Source organism: Erythrolamprus reginae, chromosome 11 (assembly GCF_031021105.1).
Source record: "Erythrolamprus reginae isolate rEryReg1 chromosome 11, rEryReg1.hap1, whole genome shotgun sequence".
NCBI lineage: Eukaryota > Metazoa > Chordata > Lepidosauria > Squamata > Dipsadidae > Erythrolamprus > Erythrolamprus reginae.
In genome coordinates, this window is record NC_091960.1 from 17917080 (window position 1) to 17940955 (window position 23876).

The following is a 23876-nucleotide window of genomic DNA, read 5'->3' on the forward strand; positions in this document are numbered from 1 at the left end:
CAGCACAGTAGGCATAGCATGTTCACTAGCTTCTCTTGCCTGGTTGCCGGTGGAATTGAACATCCCCCCTCCCCCTCCGCTCCTTCCCACCCCCTCCTAATTACCATAGGAGGGTCAGCAGGCTTGCTTGAGCAAAATTAACTAGAAACTGCTCCAGGGAAATGCATCTCTGATGAGAATTTCAAACTCCACGGGGAGGGTACAGCAGTGAAAGAAGAAATTCCTCCTTTAGACAGGAGATATTAATCTAATGGGAATGTGTCAAGTGTTTCCAAGTGGGATGAAGGCTCTGGATTAACCCCTGCAGTGCTACTTTTAAATTGGGGTATGAATATTATCTGCTTCAGGAAGCATGCCAAGAAGTAGCTTGTGGTCTACTTGATGACATGATAACCGCAATAGCAATAGCATTTAGACATATATAACACTTCACAGTGCTTTTACACTCCTCTCTAAGCGGTTTACAGAGTCAGCCTATTGCTGCCAACAATCTGGGTCCTCATTTTACCCACCTCGGAAGGATGGAAGGCTGAGTTGAGCTGGTGGTGAGATTTGAACTGCTGAACTACAGCTAGCAGTTAGCTGAAGTAGCCTGCAGTGCTGCACTCTAACCACTGTGCCACCCCAGCAAGTAGAAAAATAGCACTGCGCCACCCCGGTTCTCGCAAAGCCAAAAAAAAAAAAAAAGTAATAAAAGCTCTAATTGGGTGATTTTCTCCATTCTATTTCCAGGGATGACCGGACATGTGGAGGTGGTTCGTGTAGTGTTTGACCCACAGAAGATAAGCTATGAAAAGCTCCTCCGATACTTCTGGGAGAACCACGATCCAACCCAAGGTAAACTCAAGGTTCAGGGAAGACTGTGATGGCGGACCTATGATACGTGAGCCGTCGCCCAGCTCAGCTCCACCGCCCATGCTTGTGGTCTATTCGGCCAGCTGAATTTTGGGATGCTTGGGGAGTCCCCCCATATGTGTGTGTACATCTTTGGGGGCAGAGATCATGAAGAGGGCAGTGTAGGGTGTGTGGCGCACCCCGCACTGCCCATTTTTTGTCCCAGAAGGCTGTAGGAGGCCTGCTAGGCTCAAAACGGGAAGCGGTGCACCCCCACACAGCCCATTTTTGCTCCAGGAAGCTGAAGTGATGCCTGCTAGGCCTCAGATGGGTGGAGGTGGTGGCACGCCCCTATGCACAGCCGATTTTTGGTCCCAGGAGGCTACAGGGAGGCCTGCTAGGCCCAAATGGGAGGGGATGCACCCGCCAGCCCATTTGTGCTTCCAGGAAGTTGCAGTGAGGCCTGTGGGCCCCAAATGGGTGGAGGCAGCGGCATGGCCCCCTGCACAGCCCATTTTTGGTCCCAGGAGGCTGCAGGGAGGCCTGTTAGGAGTCAACTCCCCCCAGAGATTAGGACTGCCCCCACCCTCCTTGCCTTTCGCAAGCTCCTGAAAACCCATCTATGTCACCAGGCATGGGGAAATTGATATACCCCTTAGCTATTATGGTTTATGTATGGTTTGTTTGGCTTGTATGATTGCTTTTTATTATAAGGTTTTTTAAAACTGTTTTTTAAACATTGGATTTGTACACTGTATATTGTTTGTTGTGAGCCGCTCCAAGTCTTCGGAGAGGGGCAGCATACAAATTTAAATAATAATAATAATAATAATAATAATAATAATAATAATAATAATAGCAAAAACTTCAGAAGAGAAGGATTTAGGAGTAGTGATTTCTGACAGTCTCAAAATGGGTGAGCAGTGTGGTCGGGCGGTAGGAAAAGCAAGTAGGATGCTTGGCTGCATAGCTAGAGGTATAACAAGCAGGAAGAGGGAGATTGTGATCCCCTTATATAGAGCGCTGGTGAGACCACATTTGGAGTACAGTGATCCCCCGCTCGTTGCGAGGTTTCCGTTCCAGGACCCCCCGCAACGAGCGGGTTTTCGCGAAGTAGCGCTGCGGAAGTAAAAACACCATCTGCGCATGTGCAGATGGTGTTTTTAACTTCCGCAGCGCTAGCGAGGAGCCAAAGATTGGGGGCGGCGCGGCTGTTTTAAAACGTCGCCGCCGGCATGGGGGGCTTCCTAGCAGCCCCCCAAACCCGGGTTGGGGGTCCGGGGGGTGCTGGCAAGCCCCCCATGCCGGTGGCGACGTTTTAAAACAGCCGCGCCGCCCCCAATCTTCGGCTCCTCGCTAGCGGGCAGGCAGGCGGCGGACAAGCTGTTCGCTGGCGCTCGCTCTTGCCGCTTTCGAGCTGAGTCCTGAAGCGAATTCGCTTCAGGACTCAGCTCCAAAGCGGCGAGAGCTAGCGCCAGCGAACGGCTTGTCCGCGCTCGCTCTCGCCGCTTTGGAGCTGAGTCCTGAAGCGAATTCGCTTCAGGACTCAGCTCCAAAGCGGCGAGAGCTAGCGCCAGCGAACGGCTTGTCCGCGCTCGCTCTCGCCGCTTTGGAGCTGAGTCCTGAAGCGAATTCGCTTCAGGACTCAGCTCCAAAGCGGCGAGAGCGAGCGCCAGCGAACGGCTTGTTCGCGCTCGCTCTCGCCGCTTTGGAGCTGAGTCCTGAAGTGAATTCGCTTCAGGACTCAGCTCCAAAGCGGTGAGAATGAATGGTGTGGGCGGGCGAAGGGCGGGCGGCAGCGAGGAGTTTGCGTGGGCGGTGGGGAAACTCCTTGCTGATGCCCGCTGCTCGCCCTCCCGCCAGCAAGAGGGGGAAGACCCAGGGAAGCCGCCCAGCAGCTGATCTGCCGGGCGCCATCTACGCATGCGTGCCCATAGAAAAAAGGGCACGCATGCGCAGATGGTGTTTTGACTTCCGGGTTGAAAAATCGCAAATTACCCTGTTCGCAATGGTCGGGGACGCAATAACCGGGGGATCACTGTACTGTGTTCAGTTCTGGAGACCTCACCTACAAAAAGATATTGACAAAATTGAACGGGTCCAAATACGGGCTACAAGAATGGCGGAAGGTCTTAAGCATAAAACGTATCAGGAAAGACTTAATGAACTCAATCTGTATAGTCTGGAGGACAGAAGGAAAAGGGGGGCCATGATCGAAACATTTAAATATGTTAAAGGGTTAAATAAGGTTCAGGAGGGAAGTGTTTTTAATTGGAAAGCAAACACAAGAACAAGGGGACACAATCTGAAGTTAGTTGGGGGAAAGATCAAAGGCAACATGAGAAAATATTATTTTACTGAAAGAGTAGTAGATCCTTGGAACAAACTTCCAGCAGACGTGGTTGGTAAATCCACAGTAACTGAATTTAAACATGCGTGGGATAAACATATATCCATTGTAAAATAAAATGCAGGAAATAGTATAAGGGCAGACTAGATGGACCATGAGTCTTTTTCTGCCGCCAGTCTTCTATGTTTCTATGCATGGGGGGCGGAGAGAGTGTGTATGGGTTAGGATTAGACACAGGCAGAGACACAGTTGTACAGAGATGCCATACCTGAAGTGGAAGCTGCTTGGGGTATTTTGAATACGCAACCACAATTCAGCCCAAAAATGTAAGTGAGTTTTGCCCCCCTTTACAATCTGCCCCTGTTGTTAAGTGAATCATTGTAGCTGTTAAGTTAGTAACACGGTTATTAAGTGAATCTGGCTTCCCCTTTGACTATGTTTGTGTGTCTGGGGGTTGCAAAAGCTGAACATATAACTTCTGCAACCGTCATAAACACATGCCACTTGCCCAAGCCTCCAAATTTTGATCATGTGACCAGTCAAGGTCTTGTCTCTGCCAGTGCACTTCCCGCCAAGTTGTGCAACTCCAGCGCACACTCACATGCATTGGCACGAGATTTGGCTTCTGAGCATGCAGAAGTCAAATCTCACACGAGGATGCATGGATAAACAAGATTTTGATGATTTTTGCTGATTTCTTTTGCTTCAGCACATGCTTGAAAGCAAAAATTGCCAAAAATCACCGAAAACTTGCTCTTGCATGTGTCCTTGTGCAAGATTTGGCTTCTGGCACATGCACAGAAATTGAATCTCATGCCGGCGCACATGCTCACCCACCAGCCAGCTGGAGCTGTGTATTCAGCTCCATTTTTGTTGCTGGAACGGAGTTACTCGGTAGCAACCCAATATTGTATGTGACCCCGTGGGGATGATTTCCCGGTCGTAAGTGTGAGAAATGGTCCTGTCACTTTTTTTTCAATGCCGTTTCGGTACTGCTGCTAAACGAATGATTGAAAATGGAGGACTCCCTGTACAGTTCATGGAGCTGCGTTAACCACCTTCATACCATCCCCCCCCCTTGTTTGTTTGCTGAGTCATTTGATGGCTCCAGCCCAAGATTACCTAATTTCTCCAGCCTGACTCACACGCCAGACTCCTGAGGCAGAGATTTTTCTCCTCAGGAATCACACCACACCTCTCGATTTTTTGTAAGCCGACCTCATTTTTTTTTCAGGCGACTGTGTATCTCTTTAAATGACTCCTCTCTATGGCTTCTCCCACCTGCCACCAAGGCCGGTAAAAGGTGGAGAAAACTCTTAGCGGAATCTCTGCTGAGGAGGAAGACATTCAGTTGTAAAGAAAGGGGGGAGGGCATGGGGCTGGGGATTTCTAATGTTTCTTCCCCCTCCCTCTTTTTTTAATAACCGGAGGAAGTGGAGGGGTGGTGGTGGAGGGCTGTTTGTAACCCATCTCACGTCAACAGTGAGCAACAGCGGGGGGAGGGTTAAAGGCCTTAGGAAGACTGAGCATTTTTGTAATGAAGTGTAATTTTAATGAGGAAATTAGCATTCTCTGTGTGTTGCCGGCTGGGCGCTCCTCTGGGTGTGTAATGGTGTGTTTGTGTTTTAATGAGTAACGTTGCCAGTGTAGATGGCGTATTAAGGGAGTAAGCACGTGGAGAGAGGGGAAGCCCTCCCCCCACCCCAGTCATTGTGTGCTAGATTTCAAAAGTAGATGTGCCTTATAGCTAAGGAACATTGCTGACTGTTCTTCTGTAGCGACATGGCCGGGCACAAAAGAAAGACATAACGTTTCCTTGAAGTCAAGTTTTGGCCCCTGGTGACTTACACGGCCACATCTGGGCACACTTTTCTTGCAAATAGCAAGGAAATGGGCCGCCACTGCCTTCTCCTGAGTTACATTGGGTCTCTGTGGTCCAGTGGCACAAGTAACGGGTTCCTACCGGTATGGATGAGGATGCCACACCAGGAGTAAAAATGGAGCTGCATGTGTCACTTTGAGTCTCTGGCGTGCATGCGTGCATGTGCCTCTCGGTGAGATTTTGCTTCTGCGCATGCGCAGGAAGAAAATCTTTTGAGGGGACGTGTGCTGAGAGATACCTTGGTGGGTTTTTTTGCTTCTGTGCATGTGCAGAAGCAAACAAATTGCTGAAATCTCTCTCACACACATGTTCCCTCACTAGATTTTGTTTCCTGTGCATGCGCAGAAGCAAAGTCTCACCAGGATATGCACGCATGCACACTTCAGAGACCCGAAGCCTGCGGCTAGAACGGTAAGGTGCTACATTCTGGTAGCAATTTTCAGGATGCAGCTGCGCGTGCCCACCTGAGAGTTGGCTTCTGTGCGTGCACAGCTAGTTAAATTTTATGGGAAGATACTCACGAGTGATATTTCAGCGATTGTTTCCTATTTTTTTTCTGCACATGCTTAGAAGCAAAAATGTCAGCGAAAATCACCGAAATCTCAGTCGTGCGAGTTTCATCACGCACAATTTTGCTTGCTGTGCATGTGCAGAAGCCAAATCTCACGCTGGTGGGTGGCATATGTCCACTAGACAGACACATGCCTGCGATGGCCCCAGAGGGCACACAGATAGCGCCAAAGACAGCTGTCCTTCGCTGGCAGCAGCCCCCGCCCGAGTGGCACCCAACTTTTTGAACAGAGAGAGATTAGTCCCGTGGAGAAAAGTCCCCCTCCCCTGTTGGGAGGGGATGTGGTTTGGTGTTCTGCCTACATCACATGGATGTGGCTTTGCTTTTTTGACCGGACCATGTGTTGGCATGCTGTGAGCGAGTTCCAGTCCTCAAACTGGCGATTAGGGACTGGTCTAGTCTACAATTCTGGGACTTTGTATTTTTGTCTCATTTGCAATGCACTCTTGTTCATCTTCAACCTTGTGTAGCTTTTTAAGGTCCAAAGTTGTATAACTTTAACTCATAGACTCGTGACTAGAGCAATTGAGCTCATTTCACAGGACCTTTATAAATGTAGAATCATAAGGCTGCAAGGGATCTCGGGAGGCCCTCTATTCCAGCCCCCCCCCCCACTCAAGGCAGGAGGTTGCACCATCCCACTCAAATGTCTGTCTAGTCTGTTTTTGAAAACCTCCAGTGATGGAGCACCTACAGCCCTAGGAGGCAAACTATTCTACTGGTTAATTGTTCTCGCTGTCAGAAAAATTCTCCTTACTTCTAGGTTGGATATTTTTTTAACAAGCTTCCACCAATTATTTCTTGTTCTGCCCTCTGGTACTTTGGAGAATAAGTCACTCCCCTCTTCTTGGTGACAACCCCTCAAATATTGGAAGACAGCATGTCCCCCCCCCCTCACCTGTAGTCCTTCCTTTCAACAGTCAAACTTGATTTCATTGAGGGCCGCATCAGGGCTGTGTTTGACCTCGGGGTGGGATGCATGTGTGGGATGGGCGTGGCCAGGTTGACGTCACTTGTGTTGTGTGTGTGTGTGTGTTGGCTATGATGGCCTGAGTGCTCTGCCAGCAAAAACGGGCTTGCAAACACTGTTTCCAGCTGTGACGGCCTCCTGCAACCCTCTGCCAGGGCAGTCCATGGCCCTCACAAGTTCAATTTCTGCTGGCAGAGGCACCAGAGGCTGGTCCTTCGCTGTTTCCAGGCAACCCTGAGGGTAAGATCTAAGCATCCCACAATCCACATCTGGCACCCTGGTCTTGAGTTGACACCTCTGGATTAGGCATACCTAGCTCCCTCAACTGTCCATCATATAATTTAGCCTCCAGTCTCTTTATCATCTTTGTTGCTCTTCTTTTCACACTTTCCAGGATCTCAATATCTTTTTTATATTGTGGTGACTAGAGCTGGATGTGTTATTGCAAGTGTGGTCTTACCAGGGTGGTGTAAAGTAGTGCCATCACTTCTCATCATCTTGATGTTATATATGTTATATATACTGTACAGTAGATATATGAAGTATGTATGTTGCCACTTTGGAGATTGCCATTCTGAGTTTAGTGGACCAAGTTTTCTGGACCAAGTGCCCAAAGAATGCAGACATATGTGTGAATGTGTATGTGCATGCTCGAACTCCCCAAATAAAACGCATGTGCAGCCACTGTGCATGCTCCCTGCCCCATGTGCAAGCAGCCCACACACGTGTCCCTCACATGTTCAGTCTCCGAATGCACCCTACCACCTGAGCATGCGTGTGTGCACCCCCATCTGCCCCACTGCCACTCATGCGCAGCAGAGACCAGCTGGCCGGTGGGAGGTGTGCGGAGCTGAACTGGGGCAACAATTTGCATGCCATCAGAGAGGGCACTGGGTGCCACCCGGTGATGGGCTCCCCATTGCCGACGCTCACGGTGCGCTCCCCATGATCAGTGTGGGCACATGTGCCAGCGTGAGATTCGGCTTCTGTGCATGTGCAGGAAGCAAAATCTCATGTGAGGATGCTCACATGCTTACGATTTTGCTGATTTTTCTTTGCATGCGCGGAAGCAAAAAAAGCCCCAAATGGGTGAAATCTCCCTCACGTGCATTGTCGCATGAGATTTCACTTCCTGCACATGTTCAGGAGCCAGATTTTCCCATTGGCATAGTGTGCATGCATTGGGGATGTGGAGATGTATGCGCACCTCCATTTTTCCAACTGGGACTGCGTACTGGACTGTCTGGGCAGGAGCCCACGACTGGTGCCACCTCTGGCGCGCCTGCCCTAAGTTCGCCATCACGGTTCCAGCACTGTATTTTCTCTCTGTTTCTATTAATGGGGCTACCTTTGAAGAATGTTCGGAAACTTCAGATCGTCCAAAATGCAGCCGCGCAAGCGGTTTTGGGTCTTCCAAGGCATGCCCACATTTTGTCATGACTCCACGGACTGCACTGGCTGTCGATTGGTTTCCGGACACAATTCAAAGTGTTGGTTATGATCTATAAAGCCCTACATGGCATTTCATTTCATTTCATTTTCATTTCATTTTATTGGATTTGTATGCCGCCCTTCTCCGTAGACTCGGGGCGGCTAACAAGAGTAATAAAAACAACGTGTGACAATCCAATACTAAAAACTAAAACCCCTTAATTTAAAACCAATCATACATACAAACGTACCATACATAAATTGTGGAAGCCGCGGGGGAAAGAATATCTTAATTCCCCCATGCCTGATGACACAGGTGGGTTTTAAGAAGCTTGCGAAAGACAAGAAGGGTGGGGGTAGTTCTAATCTCTGGGGGGAGTTGGTTCCAGAGGGCCGGGGCTCTTTCCCTGGGTCCCGCCAAACGACATTGTTTAGTTGACGGGACCCAGAGAAGGCCAACTCTGTGGGACCTAATTGGTCGCTGGGATTCGTGCGGCAGAAGGCGGTCCCGGAGATAACCTGGTCCGATGCCATGAAGGGCTTTATAGGTCATAACCAACACTTTGAATTGGGACCGGAAACTGATCGGCAACCAATGCAGACTGCGGAGTGTTGGTGTGACATGGGCATATTTAGGAAAGCCCATGATTGCTCTCGCAGCTGCATTCTGCACGATCTGAAGTTTCCGAACACTTTTCAAAGGTAGCCCCATGTAGAGAGCATTACAGTAGTCGAGCCTCGAGGTGATGAGGGCATGAGTGACTGTGAGCAGTGACTCCCGATCCAAGTAGGGCCGCAACTGGTGCACCAGGCAAACCTGGGCAAACGCCCCCCTCGCCACAGCTGAAAGATGTTTCTCTAATGTGAGCTGTGGATCGAGGAGGACGCCCAAGTTGCGGACCCTCTCTGAGGGGGTTAATAATTCCCCCCCCCCGAGTAATGGATGGACAGATGGAATTGTCCTTGGGAGGCAAAACCCACAGCCACTCCGTCTTATCAGGGTTGAGTTTGTCTGTTGACACCCATCCAGGCCCCAACAGCCTCCAGGCACTGGCACATCACTTCCACTGCTTCACTGACTGGGCAAGGGGTGGAGATGTAAAGCTGGGTATCATCTGCGTATTGATGATACCTCACCTCATGTCCTTGGATGATCTCACCCAGCGGTTTCATGTAGATATTAAATAGCAGGGGGGAGAGGACCGACCCCTGAGGCACCCCACAAGGGAGTAACCTAGAGGTCGACCTGTAACCCCCCACTAACACCGACTGCGACCGACCGGAGAGGTAGGAGGAGAACCACTGAAGAACAGTGCCTCCCACCCCCAGCCGGCGCAGAAGAATACCATGGTCGATGGTATCGAAAGCCGCTGAGAGGTCAAGGAGCACCAGGACAGAGGATAAACCCCTGTCCCGGGCCCGCCAGAGATCATCCATCAGAGCGACCAAAGCAGTTTCCGTGCTGTAGCCGGGCCTAAATCCTGACTGCTGAGGACCTAGATAATCAGCTTCTTCCAAGGACCGTTGGAGTTGGAGCGCCACCACCTTCTCAACAACCTTCCCCTAAAGGGAAGGTTGGAGACTGGACGATAGTTGTTAAGAATGGCTGGGTCCAGGGAAGGCTTCTTGAGGAGGGGGCGCACAAGTGCCTCCTTGTAGGGATCCGGAAAGGACCCCCTCCCCAGAGAAGCATTGACAATCTCCTGGACCCAGCTCCATGTCACCTCCCTGCTGGCCGAAACCAGCCAGGAGGGACACGGATCCAGCAAACAGGTGGCGGAACTCACAGCTCCAATGGCCTTGTCCATTTCATCAGGTGTCACCAGATCAAACTCTTCCCAGACAGGTGGACAAGTACGGGCTCCAGTCACCTCGACAGAATCGTTATCAGTCGACTCTGTTTCCCAATTGGAGTCGAGGTCCGCCCGGATCTGAGCGATTTTATCAGCGAAAAACGTGTTAAAATCTTCGGCACTACTCTGTAAGGGCTCCCCAACTCCCCCCTGGTTAAGAAGGGAGCGGGTCACCCTAAACAGAGCGGCCGGGCGGGATTCCGCTGATGCAATCAAGGCGGCATGATACGCGCATCTTGCCGCCTTGAGCGCCACTTTGTAAGTCTTAATATGAGCTCTTACAAGTGTTCGATTGGATTCAGACTTACTCTTCCTCCATCGCTTCTCTAGATGTCTCTTCTGGCGTTTCAACTCCCGGAGCTCCTCATTGAACCATGGGGCTCTACGGGGTCTAGCGCCACGGAGAGGTCGCAGCGGCGCAATTCGGTCAAGAGCCTCCGCTGCAGCCTTGTTCCAGGCCTCAGCCAGAGACTCTGCTGAGTTGTGGATGAGTGTATCTGGAATAACCCCAAGCGCCTTCTGAAAACCTTCTGGATCCATCAGGCGCCTGGGGCGGAACAACTTAATCAGTTCCGCCTCCCTGCGGGGAAGGATTGGAGCCAGGAAGTCAAGCCGCAGTAGAAAATGGTCCAACCATGACAAAGGCAACACTTCTAAGCCCCTTAGTCTCAGACCATTATTCAATTGCTCAGAGAGGAATACCATGTTGGGTGCGTGTCCCCCCTCGTGAGTCGGACCCTGTACTACTTGAGTCAGGTCCATGGCTGTCATGGTGGCCATGAACTCCTGTGCCAGTCCAGAGGTTACGGCGAGTGACGGCAGGTTGAAGTCCCCCAAGACAATAAGTCCGGGGAACTCCACCGCCAACCCGGCTACCTCCTCGAGTAGCACAGGCAGGGCCTGTGACACGCAGCTGGGAGGCAGGTACGTGAGAAACAGGCCCACCTGAACCCCTAAGTCCAGCTTCACAATGAGGGACTCGCAGCCCACAATCTCTGGAGCAATGAATCTACGTAGGCCCAGGCTCTCCCTGGCTATAATAGCCACTCCTCCCCCCCTTCCCTGGGGTCGAGGCTGATGCCATATCTGAAACCTGGCTGGGCAAATTTCAGAGAGAGGATCTCCTCCCTCCGGGCCCAGCCAGGTTTCAGTTATACAAACCAGGTCGGCCTCCTCATCCAGGATTAAATCCCGGCATAGGACCAGACTATCTCCGAGACCACCTTCTTCCGCATGAATCCCAGCGACCGGTGAGGTCCCACAGATTTGGCCTCCTTAGGGTCCCGTCGGCCAAACAATGTCAGCTGGTGGGGCCTAGGGGAAGAGCCTTCTCTGTAGGGGGCCCAGACCTCTGGAATCAACTCCCCCCAGAGATTCGCACTGCCCCCACCCTCCTTGCCTTCCAAAAGAGTTACAAAACTCATATTTGTTGCCAGGCCTCGGGTTACTAGACCTTCCCCCTGACCAACAGATGTTTTTTAGTATGACTTGCTGAATGAATGTGAATGGAAGTTTTCAAAATTAGAATTTTTAAGGATTGTTTTTATGTATATTAATTGGATTGATTTACTACTGTCTCTTTGCATATGCTGTGGGCCGCCCTGAGTCCTCGGAGAGGGGCGGCATACAAATCCAGTTAAAATAAAATAAATAAAATAAAAATAAAATAATGAAATGGATAACATGGAAATAAGGAAGGATGTCACTTTCCCCCCCCTGCATCTGTTTATTACCAATGTTGAAGTGTGACAAAGAAGACTCGACAAATATGAATCAGTTTAATCATTTTCTGCCTGATAACATGCATTGTTGTGGTGTCATTTCTCCTCCCTCCCCCCCAGGAGCAAAGCAGTACGAAGACTTTGGCACACAGTATCGCTCGGCCATCTACACTATTGGAGCAGAACAACTGGAATCTGCATTAAGATCTAAGGCAATATATGAGCAGGTATAGAGGAATGATGGATAGATGGGGACAGGAGATTGAGGTCCTTGCCGGTGATGCTGCTATTTATATGATTTAGGTCAACTCTTATTGACATTAACTTTGACCGTATTTGACCAAATATTTCCATTTTTAACCCACATTTATTTATTTGTTTGTTTATCAAACATGTACAAGATAGTAGGTATAAATATGAACCTGGACATGAATGAAGGAAATGTATACAAATAAATGGGGACAGTAGGGCAGGGATGGTAGACATGCTGGTGCGCTTATGCACACCCCCTTTACAGATCTCTTAGGAATGGGGTGAGGTGAGTTGGGTGGAGCATTCCAGGCCCTCCCCCGAGGCCCCACCAACCTGCATTGCTTAGTCAATGGGACCTGGAGGAGGCCAACTTTGTGTGCTCTTATTGGTCTTTGGGAAGTATGCGGCAGGTGACAGTCCCATAAATTGTCTGGCCCTGAACCATGTAGGGCTTCATAGGTAATAACCAACACCTTGAATTTTGCTAATAATGAAAATGAAGGGAGACTGGTATAGATCTATTTCAAGCTACTTAGCGCTCATCAGCTAGCCATATCCTTACTGGGATTTGAACCTGGGCAGTCTGTCTATAAGGCAGTAGTTTTTAACATCTAGGCCACAGGTTCTCCTCCTGTTTCAGCTTGTACCAGGGAAGAGTTATATATGTTTTTTTTCCTGTCGAATTATCCTGGTATTCCCAAATATAGGAGGGAGCATACTGCTTCCTTTTAGTCTCTCGACCCCTGTAGGGACCATTCAGGCAGTTAATTTTATAGTCAATAAACTATATATGTGTTTGTGGGTCTGGTGTGGGTGGATGTATAGGGTCAGGTTCTATAGGTCAAGCAAAATGCAAACAGTTCTTGTCTTACAATTATTCTTTTAGAGCAGGGGTGTCAAACACAAGGCCCGGGGGCCGAATCTGGCTTGCAATGTGGTTGTAAATTTACTAGTCTGCCCATGTCGCTTCAGCCTTGTCTACCCAGTGCCAAGAGGAAACATGCCAGCAGTTTGGGGAGTGGCATCAAGTTCGCCACACCCACCCAGTCAGCCATACCCAGTGAATGGCATACCCACTCAGTTGGCCACCCCCCACCCCCAAGGTCAGGGATGGGATTCAGCAAGTTCTGACCAGTTCTGGAGAACTGGTATCAGAAACTTTGAATAGTTTAGAGAACCGGTAAATGCCACCTCTGATTGGCCCCGCCTCCATCTATTCTCTGCCTCCCAGGTCCTAGCTGATTGGGAGGAAATGGGGATTTTGGAGTGTCCTTCACCTGCAATGCCCATGGAGCCATGCCACTCCCACCAAGCCATGCCCACCAAAATGGTAGTAAAAAAATTAGAATCCCACCACTGCCCAAAATCAACCAGAGCTCTGATGAGGCCCTCAATGAAATTGAGTTAGACACCCCTGATTTAGAGTCTTCGGACTATCATAGCATACCCACTGTCACATAACCAAAATTCAAACATTTGGCAACCAATATATATTGATGGCTGCAGTGGCGCATTGGTTAGAATGTCGTATTGCAGGCTAACTCTGCCGGCTGCCAGCAGTTCGTTCCTGACTGGCTCTAGGTAGACTCATATATGCAAGTAGAAAAATAGTGGTGGGAAGGTAACAACATTCTGTGCGCCTTTGGCATTTTGTCATGCCGGCCACATGACCATGGAAACATCTTTGGACATTGCTGGCTCTTCGGCTTAGAAACAGAGATGAGCATCACCCCCTAGAGCAGGAGTGGGCAATTAATTTTGCCATAGGGCCGCATGAGAAATTGGGATTGTTTTAGAGGGCCAGACTAATATAATTAACTCAGTTCTACCCAATACTGTATATTATTGGGTAGAACTGAGTTAAGTATTTTATAATTATAAATTATAATTATATATTATATTATATATTATATATATAATTATATATTATATCTTGAACACCCGGTTTCTATCTAGAAAAGTTATATATTATATTATATATTATAATTTTATTATAATTATAAATTAATTGCCCACCCCTGGTATATAGTATGCATATGCTGGTAACATGCTACATGAAAAAAGCTGAAATCATTTGGTCATTATCCCTTCCCTATAATTCCAAATTATGAAACATTTTGATCCTGGAAAGTTCCTTTATATAAATTTTAAGTTAATAATTCATCCAATTCATATGATGTTACCTGATTATTTCAATTTTTTAAAAAAATCCTAAAGTTGTCTAGTTTCTTTCAACTCCTATTTTTATCTATGAAGGAACTTGTTTGCTTTCCATAAAAGGGGAGAGATTCATATTTAATAGTTTTATATTTCCAGAGTAATACCATTTCTCCTTCCTTCCTTCCTTCCTTCCCTTCTCTCCTTCCTTCCTTCCTTTCTTCCCTCCATTCTCAGTCTTCCAATTCTTTCCCTGCTCCCCAACCTGAGAGGCTCCGCTGCGAATTCCCAAAGAAGATTAAGTCAACTTACGGAAAAGGTGGAGAGGGCGAGGCAGCACTGTCAGCTCAGGAACAGGCGACTGCTGCTTTTTCATTTTTTGTTTCTACGCCACACGGCTTTTGGGTTTTGCCTGGTTGGACTGACCTCCGCGGGCCGGTCACAGACAGCAGGCGGGCCGCATCTTGCCCAGGTCTGCCCTAGAGTCAGGAATGAGTAGCTTATATTATAACCTTCCTTCCTTCATTTCTCCTTCCTTCCTTCCTTCCTTCCTTCCACGGGCTGGTCACAGACAGCGGGCAGGCCGCATCCGGCCCCTGGGTCGCACTTTGCCCAGGTCTGCCCTAGAGAGAGAGAGATGAAGGCAGAGAGATGAAAGGTAAAGAGAGTGTGTAAAGACAATGCGTGTGTGTGTGGGGGGGAGAGAAATAAAGGAAATACTTAATTGGTTGCCAGTGAGTCAACAGGGGCTGGGAACCAATTAAATCCCCGGAGAGGGGCGGCATACAAGTCTAATAAATAATAATAATAATTATTATTATTATTAATAATAATAATAATAAATTAATAAATAAATCTATTTCCTTTATTTCTTATGGGGAAAATTGTTTTGGATACCGAAGATTTCAGTACTGACCAACTTTCCACTGTATGTATGTGTGTGTGTGTGTGTGTGTGTGCACGTGTGTATGTATACATACATACATACATATATACATACACACGCACATACACACACACACACACACACACACAGTGGGTATATATATATTATATATATATATTTTCTGTCGAATCATTCATTGAATGTTTTTCATTTTCAAATTCAGCAAAAATATGTTACATACACACATACACACACATGTATATGTGTGTGAATATATATATATGTATATGTGTGTGAATATATATATATGTATATGTGTGTGAATATGCATATGTATACGTATACGTACGTATATGTATATGTGTAATATTGGTGACAATTTTTAAAGTCTGGGACCTATATAAGCCCACAATTTTCTGTGTTGCGTTTACAGATGTTTAGGTGGCTCCGGTACAACTGTTTTTCCACAATTCTATACAGAATGTTTTTTGTCAGGATGTCGGCCAGTCTCCATCTTTGCCAGCTCGGCCTCTTTCAGCAGCTTCTTGAAAAATGGCCTTTCAGTCCCCCTCCCCCTCCCCCACCATCTTGTGGCTTGACGTTGTGTTCTGTTTTTACACAATATGGTTCTTTTATGGATACAATCTGTTTTGGAAACATGTTTAGAGAGAGACCCTTGAGGTATCACTTAAATAAGCTGCCGCCAGGAAGATGCTGGGTCTTTTCAGCGTGAGATTCACGATGGAGCTGGTAGGGAATCTGTTTTCCTCTCTCTCATGCGCGCACACTCCATCCTTCCCTTTCTTTCTTTCTTTCTTTCTTTCTTTCTTTCTTCCTTCCTTTCTCTTTCTCTCTCTCTCTCTCTCTCTCTCAGACTCGCACACAAGCATCCTCAGGGACTCTGAAGTGGCTGGTTTTTTTGTCTCGGTCCCCTCCCGTGAATAGAACGTGCCCCCAACGCCTTGCCCCATAACAAAGGCAGAGAAGCGAATATAGATAATTGCTCCTCCAAGGCCATTCATGCACTCTGGATGGAGATTGGGGGGGTGGGGGGTGGAGAGAAAAGGGATGGGGGAGGGAGAGATGTCTCAGTTTCCCTGGCAACTTGCCATGAGGGTGATTGGCAGCTAGAGAGCAAAGGTCACGGGAGAGGCAGGTGCAATATCTCCCTTCCAGCCTGGACCCATTTGGAAATGATTCACTGCCATAAACCGTGGCCCCCTCCCCCAAGTAACACAATTAAGGGCAACCCCAGCTTAAAATAGGCACGTGCTGGCTGGACATCAGTGGGGGGATGGGGGAGGGAGGGTATTTCTTGGGAGCTGCCAGTCTGTGGGTGGGGAGGGAGTGTGTGTTGTGTATTTCCAAGTGGGGCTAATGAGGTTGGGATCAAGGGAACAACTGGGCCGGTTTTGGAGGGAGACCCCCAAGTTGCCTCAGGCGAGGACAGAGCCATTCCAAAGATGCCAACATTGCTGGGTTTTTATGATGGGGGGTAGGGTGGGTTGGGGAGGGGACAGTTAGCAGAACATCCTTCCACTGCCCACCCACCACTGCGGTCGGGGTTTTTGGTGTTTCCATTATTGTTTCTTGGCAACTGCAGAAGGCAGACTAAGATGTGCTGAAGGAGCAGGGACGATCTCCACTCTGCAAGGGATTATGAAGTCTGATGATGATACTGGTTGTGCCTAGTACAGTGATGGCGAACCTATGGCCCGAGTGCCACAGGTAGCATGCAGAGCCATATCTGCTGGCACGTGAGCTGTTGCCCTAGCTCAGCTCCAACGTGCCCATCAGCTGATTTTTGGCTTGCACAGAAGCTCTGGGAGGGTGTTTTTGGCTTCCAGAGAGCCTCCGGGGGGATGGGGGAGGGTGTTTTTATCCTCCCCTGGCTCCAGAGAAGCCTTTGGAGCCTGTGGAGGGCAAAACAGAAGTATACTGGGCCCACCAGATGTTGGGAAACAGGCTGTTACCAGTCTCCAGAGAGCCTCTGGGGGCTGGGGGAAGCTGTTTTTGCCCTCCCCAGGCATTGAATTATGGGTGTGGACACTTGCACATGTGCGACAGCGTACGCCCACACTCTTTCGGCACCTGAGGAAAAAAAGGTTTGCCATCACTGTGCTAGTATAACAGAATTAGTTCAATCCTGATTATTTGCCCTGCGCTATCCATGGTCCTGAAAATGCTTACAGCACTGTACCTGTGAACAAATGAGCTTTGCCTCTCATAGCACTTGTCCTTCAGCTAGTTTTCTTGAAGTTCTTGATTAGGCCAAGCTAGGACAGAATTAAAACCAAACCAAGGCTTATTAAAGCAGATGTGGCAGAGTTATTCCTAGAAGTGGAAGACTTTGTTTCATTCTGGACACGGATCTAAGCTAAATCAAATTTGTAGCTAGTCTAACTTTTGGTAAACGCTCCTCATTTGATGGCAACACCTGCCACCTTAGTGCTACTGTTGTGCTGCTGTTCCTCTTGTATGCTTTTGGGATGCAAAGTTAGTCTTTGGAGGAAGAGACAGAATATTTTTGTGTGTGATGGTGTGGAGTAGGACTCTTGTTTCTTCAGCTGCATCATATAAGTGTGAGCTTTTAGTATGTTTGGAAAATTGGGTGATGCACATATCAGTTTTTTCATTTTGTAATGTCAGAATGTGAGATTCACTAGGTGTTCAGCAATGCTCCTGCTTGCACTGCTTCGGGCTATCTTATTATTTGATTTGTACATTGGTTGTATTGCCTAATAAAGTGCCAAATTAACACCCTCTCTCACACCTCCCCCATTTCCTGCCCCTCAGCAGCCTTTCGTAACATAATATCCTTGAGGGTGACTCCACAACCAAATTCACTGATGACAGTGAATGATGGGTTGTATAGCCCAGTCAGCTGGAGACTGTGGATGCTGGATGATGTAGCTCAACTCTTTATGTAGAGTACCTGTTCATCTTTGGAAAAATAGGGTTGGCAATGAATGTTAATCCAACATGGCAACCATCTTGTGACTACTCGTATTGTAAACAACTTACAGTCACCTTGAATTGTGAGATGGACTGGCATATAAATCAGATAGATGGATGGATGGATGGATGGATATAGAGATGGATGGAGAGAGAGAGAGGAGGATGGATGGATGATAGAGATAGATGAATGGAGAGAGAGAGAGAGAGGAGGATGAATGGATGGATGGATATATGGATGGATGATAGATAGAAAGAGAAGGATGGAGGGAAAGAGAGAGAGGAAGATGGATGGATGATAGATAGAGATAGATGGATGTAGAGAGAGAGGAGGATGGATGGATGGATGGATATTTAGATATTTAAATCCCTCCACTTAGTAACAATTTCTAGCATAATGCTCTCAAGATCCTAGGTGGATTATCAGTCCTCACTGATAATAAGTTACAAGCCTGTGAGAGTCAAAGCTGTTCTTCCATGCAGAGTTTCCCTGTTGCTTCTGCCAATGAAATTAAACATCTGCATGGTAGATGAACTGCATGGCATGAATGTTCCCATGGCCCAGAATATTGTTGTCCATTAGGGGAGGGGGAAGGAGAAGGGGTGTTCATGATGGGACATCATAACTGAGATCAGACTCTGGCTGTTTGGGAGATTTTGACAGACAGATCCCATCATTCTTCTCTGACAGGTTTCCTTCTAGTGGCCATTAAACATGCTAAGATATTCTCCACCAGGGAGTGGGGGGTGGAATCGATAGCTCCCCTCCACATCCCAGAGGACAAGAAGACAGCATGCTGCCTCTAGGAGCAATCTGTTATTTATGTATTCGGTTCCTAGGTATGGCTTAAATACCAAGCACTTGGTCTCTGCTCCTTGCTCCCTGCAGAGGCCTCGAGAGCTTTGTTCATCTCATCCTTGGGATGCGGCAGAAAGGAATATCTTAGCATTTATTGATCCCTCCAAGGAAGACAGACCTCTTGTTTGTCCAGATCCATCTAGGACAGTGATGGCGAACCTTTATTCCCTCAGGTGCCGAAAATATGTGTACATGCACGATTGCACATGCTCGAGTGCCCAGACTGCTAATAAGATGCACCCAAATTATCAGCCTCTTTTGGGGTATATACAGTATATTGGTTTCTTGCTCCTTCTGTCAATGATCTCTGGTCATGGATCTTTCCTGGTACTGCAGTTTGAGTTCATCTTCTATAAGACATTTCAGGGGATGAATTTAGAGGTGGATGTTTTACTGTGGCATCTCTCCATCCATCCATCTATCCCTCCATCCCATTCCAAAAGTGGCAAATTGGAATATTATACCTGCTAGGAGAGCTACTGTACCGTTTGAGAAAAGACAGCGAAGAGAAGATTCCTTAGAGCAGTTGTTCTCAACCTTTCTAATGTCGCAATCCCTTAATACAGTTCATCATGTTGTGGTGACCCCCAACCATAAGTCTAGCATCAATTCTCCCATCAGAGCTTTAAGCTGATTGGCAGGAAAGTCAGAGGGACATCCTCACTGTAAACACCTGATTGGTCAGAAAATATATTCCAAGGCGCCAGAGTAGAAGCTTTAGTTCCTAACACCATGGAAAATTTGTCTTTTCCCGTGATCTTAGGCGACCCCTGTGAAACGATCATTCAACCTCCAAAACGGTTGTCCCAACTCCTTGGTTGAAGGGTTCAAGGTGGGGGAAACCCTTGCTTGCTCTGTGAGACTTACCCAATTTTATCTTGCTACTGGAGAACATTTGAAGAGAACTTGTTTAGGTGTTCAGCATTGGTGCTGAGTAGGCGCACACTATAGCCTGGAAGTCAGACAAGAAAAGACTTTGCTTGGGACAAATTTGGACAGGGAGTCTCTACTCACAGTCAATCATTCCCTTATCACCTTGAGATTCGGCTATTGCAATGCTCTCTACATGGAGCTACCTTTGGAGAGTATTCAGAAACTTCAAATCGTACAAAATGCAGCCCTGTGAGCGGTCATGGGCCTTCCTAGATATGCCCATGTTTCTCCAACACTCCGCATATTGCATTGGTTGCTGATTGGTTTCCGGACACAATTCAAAGTGTTGAATTGTATAAAGCCCTACATGGCATCGGGCCAGATTACTTGCAGGACCACCTTCTGCTGTATAAATCTTGGTGATCGGTTAGGTCCCACAGAGTTGGCCCCTCTTCCAAGGGGAAGAGCCTTCTCTGTGGAGGCCCTGGCCCTCTGGAATCAGCTCCTCCGAAGATACGCACTGCCCCCACCATCCTCACCTTTCATAAGAGTCTTAAGACTCATTTATGTCACCAGGCTTGGGGCAATTAGATCTGAGGCCCCCTGGCCGATGAATGTTATGAGCGTCTGAGGTCTGAGTGTGTTATGTTAGATATTTAGCTAATTAATTGGATTTACCATTGTATTTTATTGCTTTTATTATATGTTGTAAGCTGCCCTGAGTCTTTGGAGAGGGACGGCATAGAAATCCAATAAATAAATAAATAAAATAAATAGATTTCCTCATCCATCATCATCTTCTGCCACTTTGCTTCCTTAAGATAGATTTAGCAGAGACTGGCTTAGCCCCCCCCCCCCCAATCTCCTTTTCAGTTTGAGTGGTCTGAGAAGAGATGTAGAGAGCTCTAACCCAACTCTATTAGGAAGCAACCTTAGAACCCCTTTTTGAATACAGTGATATCTTGGCACTCCGCTGCTTTGAAACTCATTGAATTTGGTACTCAGTGCATTTTGACCTGAACATTTTGTTCTGGTACTCGTATAATCTGTTTGGTGCTCAACACACAAGCTAGGACTTGTCGATATTGACTGCCTTGTGACTCACTGCATTATTCCTTACATTACAAATGTGTTTGGTACTCATTGTTTTTGGTAGTCTTCCTGCCTCCCAGAAACAATTAATGTTGAGTACCGAGATATCACTCTATAAAGATGTTCTCATAACAAACCAAACTATGTCACTCACGGACCTAAGAAAGTGCCTTCACACAATCAGTCAAAATTGGTTAATTTTAATCTTGCTTGTTTTATTTTTGGGGGTCGCATGTATACACAGTGGTACGTCTACTTAAAAACGCCTCTACTTAAGAACTTTTCTAGATAAGAACCAGGTGTTCAAGATTTTTTTTCCTCTTCTTAAAAACCATTTTCTACTTAAGAACCGGAGCCCAGAAAAATTTCCCAGGAAATTTGAGAGCGGCACGAAGGCCGGGCCAGTTTCCTGCCATTCCCCCTGGGTTTCTCTCTCTGGTGCAGTGTATGGGAGGCAGCCTCACGCCGGGTGTATGGGAGGCGCGTGCTCCTCCTCGCCGCCTCAAAGTCCCTCTTTTTTTTTTATGCCTTAAAGTTTTGGATTTTTTGGTTCACCTCCACTCACCTTCTTCCTTCGGCAGCGACTGTCCTCCTCTTCCTCTTCTTTCTCCTCCTCCTCCCACCCAAATTCCAAGCTTTGATTTCTTTCCTAATGGGTTGATTCATATGGGAAAAATTGCTTCTATTTACAAACTTTTCTACCTGGTCATGGAACCAATTAAGTTCTTAAGTAGAGGTACCAATGTATTATCAATGTTCAATATTCAGTACTAAACTACCTGAAATTGAGGCATGTGCGCTTACTTAAATAAGCAGAAATACAGTATTTTCTTCAAACAAGGTTGGAATCATATTTTCAAAAGCAAGAAAGGGACATAGAATTGAGTAAGAACGCCTTGATTAAAACACAAGGGGGCCTAATTCAGAACCATCTAAAAACACTTGGTTGACCTGAAGATATTAAAGCTTCATATCTCCTGCTTGACTGAATTTGGAGAAAATGTTTGTGAGAGCTAACCCCAATACATTCTGATCATGATTTAGATATTGGCCGTTCCTCTTGAATTAGAACCAGTGAACATTTCTAGAAGTGCTGCTTTGATCATTGCAAAATTTCTCAGATAGTTTAAGAAGCAGGAGAAGGAGGTTTTGTGAATGCAGCCAGTCACTGTGTCTTAGAAGCCCCAGGAGTCCCCTTCCTTCCTTCCTTCCTTCCTTCCTTCCTTCCTTCCTTCCTTCCTTCCTTCCTTCCTTCCTTTTTCTTTCCTTTCCTTTCTTCTTTTCCTCCCTCCCTTCCTCTTTTCCTTCATTCCTTCCTTTCTCTCTCTTCCTTCCTCCCTCTCTCCTGTCCTCCCCCTTCTTTCCTCCCTCCCCTTCTTTCTTTCTTTACTTCCTTCCCTCTCTCCTTCCCTCTTTCTTTCCTTCCTTCCTTTCCTTTCCTTTTCTCTTTTCCTCCCTCCCTCCCTCTTTTACTTCCTTCCTTCCTCCCTCCCTCTTCCTTCTTTTCCTCCCTCCCTCCCTTTCCTTTCCTTTCTTCTTTCTTTCCCTCTCTTCCGATGCAAAGCTGACTGCCACTGCTCTTTTCCTGCCGCAGCGTCTCTGCTGACGCCAGGCTCAGCTGGGTTCCAGTTAATTAACCATGTTGTCTTATCGGCTCTCTTGCACACATCATCCAGCCTGCATGCAAATTAACTCTGCCTGCGATAAGCCTCATTGTACTTAGCCCTGGAGAGCCACACACTTCCTTCCCCGACTTCCTTTCCCCTGACACAAACAATTGGGCTTCCCTCGGCCAAAAAAGCCTCCTGAGCGATCCGCTATTCCTTTGAAGTGGGCAGGTCCATTAATGGCATGGTTGAAAAATTGAGCCCCATTTCCTCTATCTCCCCACTCCACCGCCTCCCAAGGCCACCCTCTTCCCCAGTCGGTCGGCAGGGAGACCTCAAATTAACCACAGTTGGTACCAGGATTTCCATGGCTAAGCAAAGCAGTTATTTATGTGAGTCATGCCCATTTTTTTCTTTTTTTTTCTTTTTGCCTTGGTCCTTAAGAGAACCACTGCAATTGTTCAGCGAATGCAGCATTCCTCATTGACTTTGTGTCAACCCTGAAGCCATTTCTGGAGCATCTTCAGGGCTGCCACAACTATGCTGCTTGGAGCTGTGGGAACGGGCAGGGGGAATACAGTGGTACCTCTACTTACGAACTTAATTCATTCCGTGACCAGGTTCTTAAGTAGAAAAGTTTGTAAGAAGAAACAACTTTTCCCATATGAAACAATGTAAAAGCAAATAGTGTGTGCGATTGGGGAAATAACAGGGAGGGTGAAGGCCCTGTTTCCTCCCAGGAGATTCCTAGACAGGCCCCATGGAGGCTTCTCTCCGCCTTTTCCGGTTACAGTTTTGGAGGCTTGGGTTTGTAAGTGGAAAATGGTTCTTGACAAGAGGCAAAAAAAATCTTGAACATCCGGTTCTTATGTAGAAAAGTTTGTAAATAGAGGCGTCTGTAGGTAGAGGTACCACTGTATAGATAAATGGGGGCTTGCAGCCAACATAAAATTATTTCTCCTGGAAAGCAAGGACATTCTCACCAAGTGTTGGAGGGGAGGGGATCGAATCCAACTGTGGCTGTTGGGGCTGTGTCCAGTTGTTATTTTTTTTTAAAATAATTTATTTATTATATTTGCCAAGCATGTATAAGCTAACAGATATAAGTATAAACATGCTTACTAATACATGAAATGTATACAAATAAATGGAGACATTAGGACAGGGATGGTAGCAGTGGTGAAATACAATTTTTTTACTACCGGTTCAGTAGGCATGGCTTAGTGGGTGTGGCTTGGTAGGCATGGCAGGGGAAGGATGCTGCAAAATCTCCATTCCCACCCCACTCCAAGGGAAGGATAATCCCCATTCCCTCCCCAGTCCTAGAGGAAGGATATTGCAAAATCTCCATTTCCTCCCCACTTTGGGGCCAGCCAGAGGTGGTATTTGCCAGTTCTCTGAACTACTCAAAATTCTACTACCAGTTCTCCAAACTACTCAAATGGTTTCTCCAGTGAAGATGGGAAATTGTCAATACAGAATAGTTTTAAGAGTCCAAAGGAAAAGATGTAAAGTCTATTTTACATGACAGTTTTGGTGTATTTCTCTCCTGAAAATAGCTGGGGAATCCTGAGAATTGAAAT

At 47.2% G+C, this 23876-nt stretch overlaps 1 protein-coding gene across 4 annotated transcripts in view; it reads left to right on the forward strand.

Annotated features, from left to right (window-relative positions):
* Positions 1-23876, forward strand: part of LOC139174255 (mitochondrial peptide methionine sulfoxide reductase-like) — a 49985-nt gene that overhangs the window by 20990 nt on the left and 5119 nt on the right. For all 4 annotated transcript variants that reach the window (XM_070764511.1, XM_070764512.1, XM_070764513.1 and 1 more), the window contains 2 exons: positions 733-837; positions 11733-11839. In XM_070764511.1, coding sequence (XP_070620612.1) covers positions 733-837; positions 11733-11839 — 212 coding nt within the window. The remainder of the gene's footprint in view (positions 1-732; positions 838-11732; positions 11840-23876) is intronic.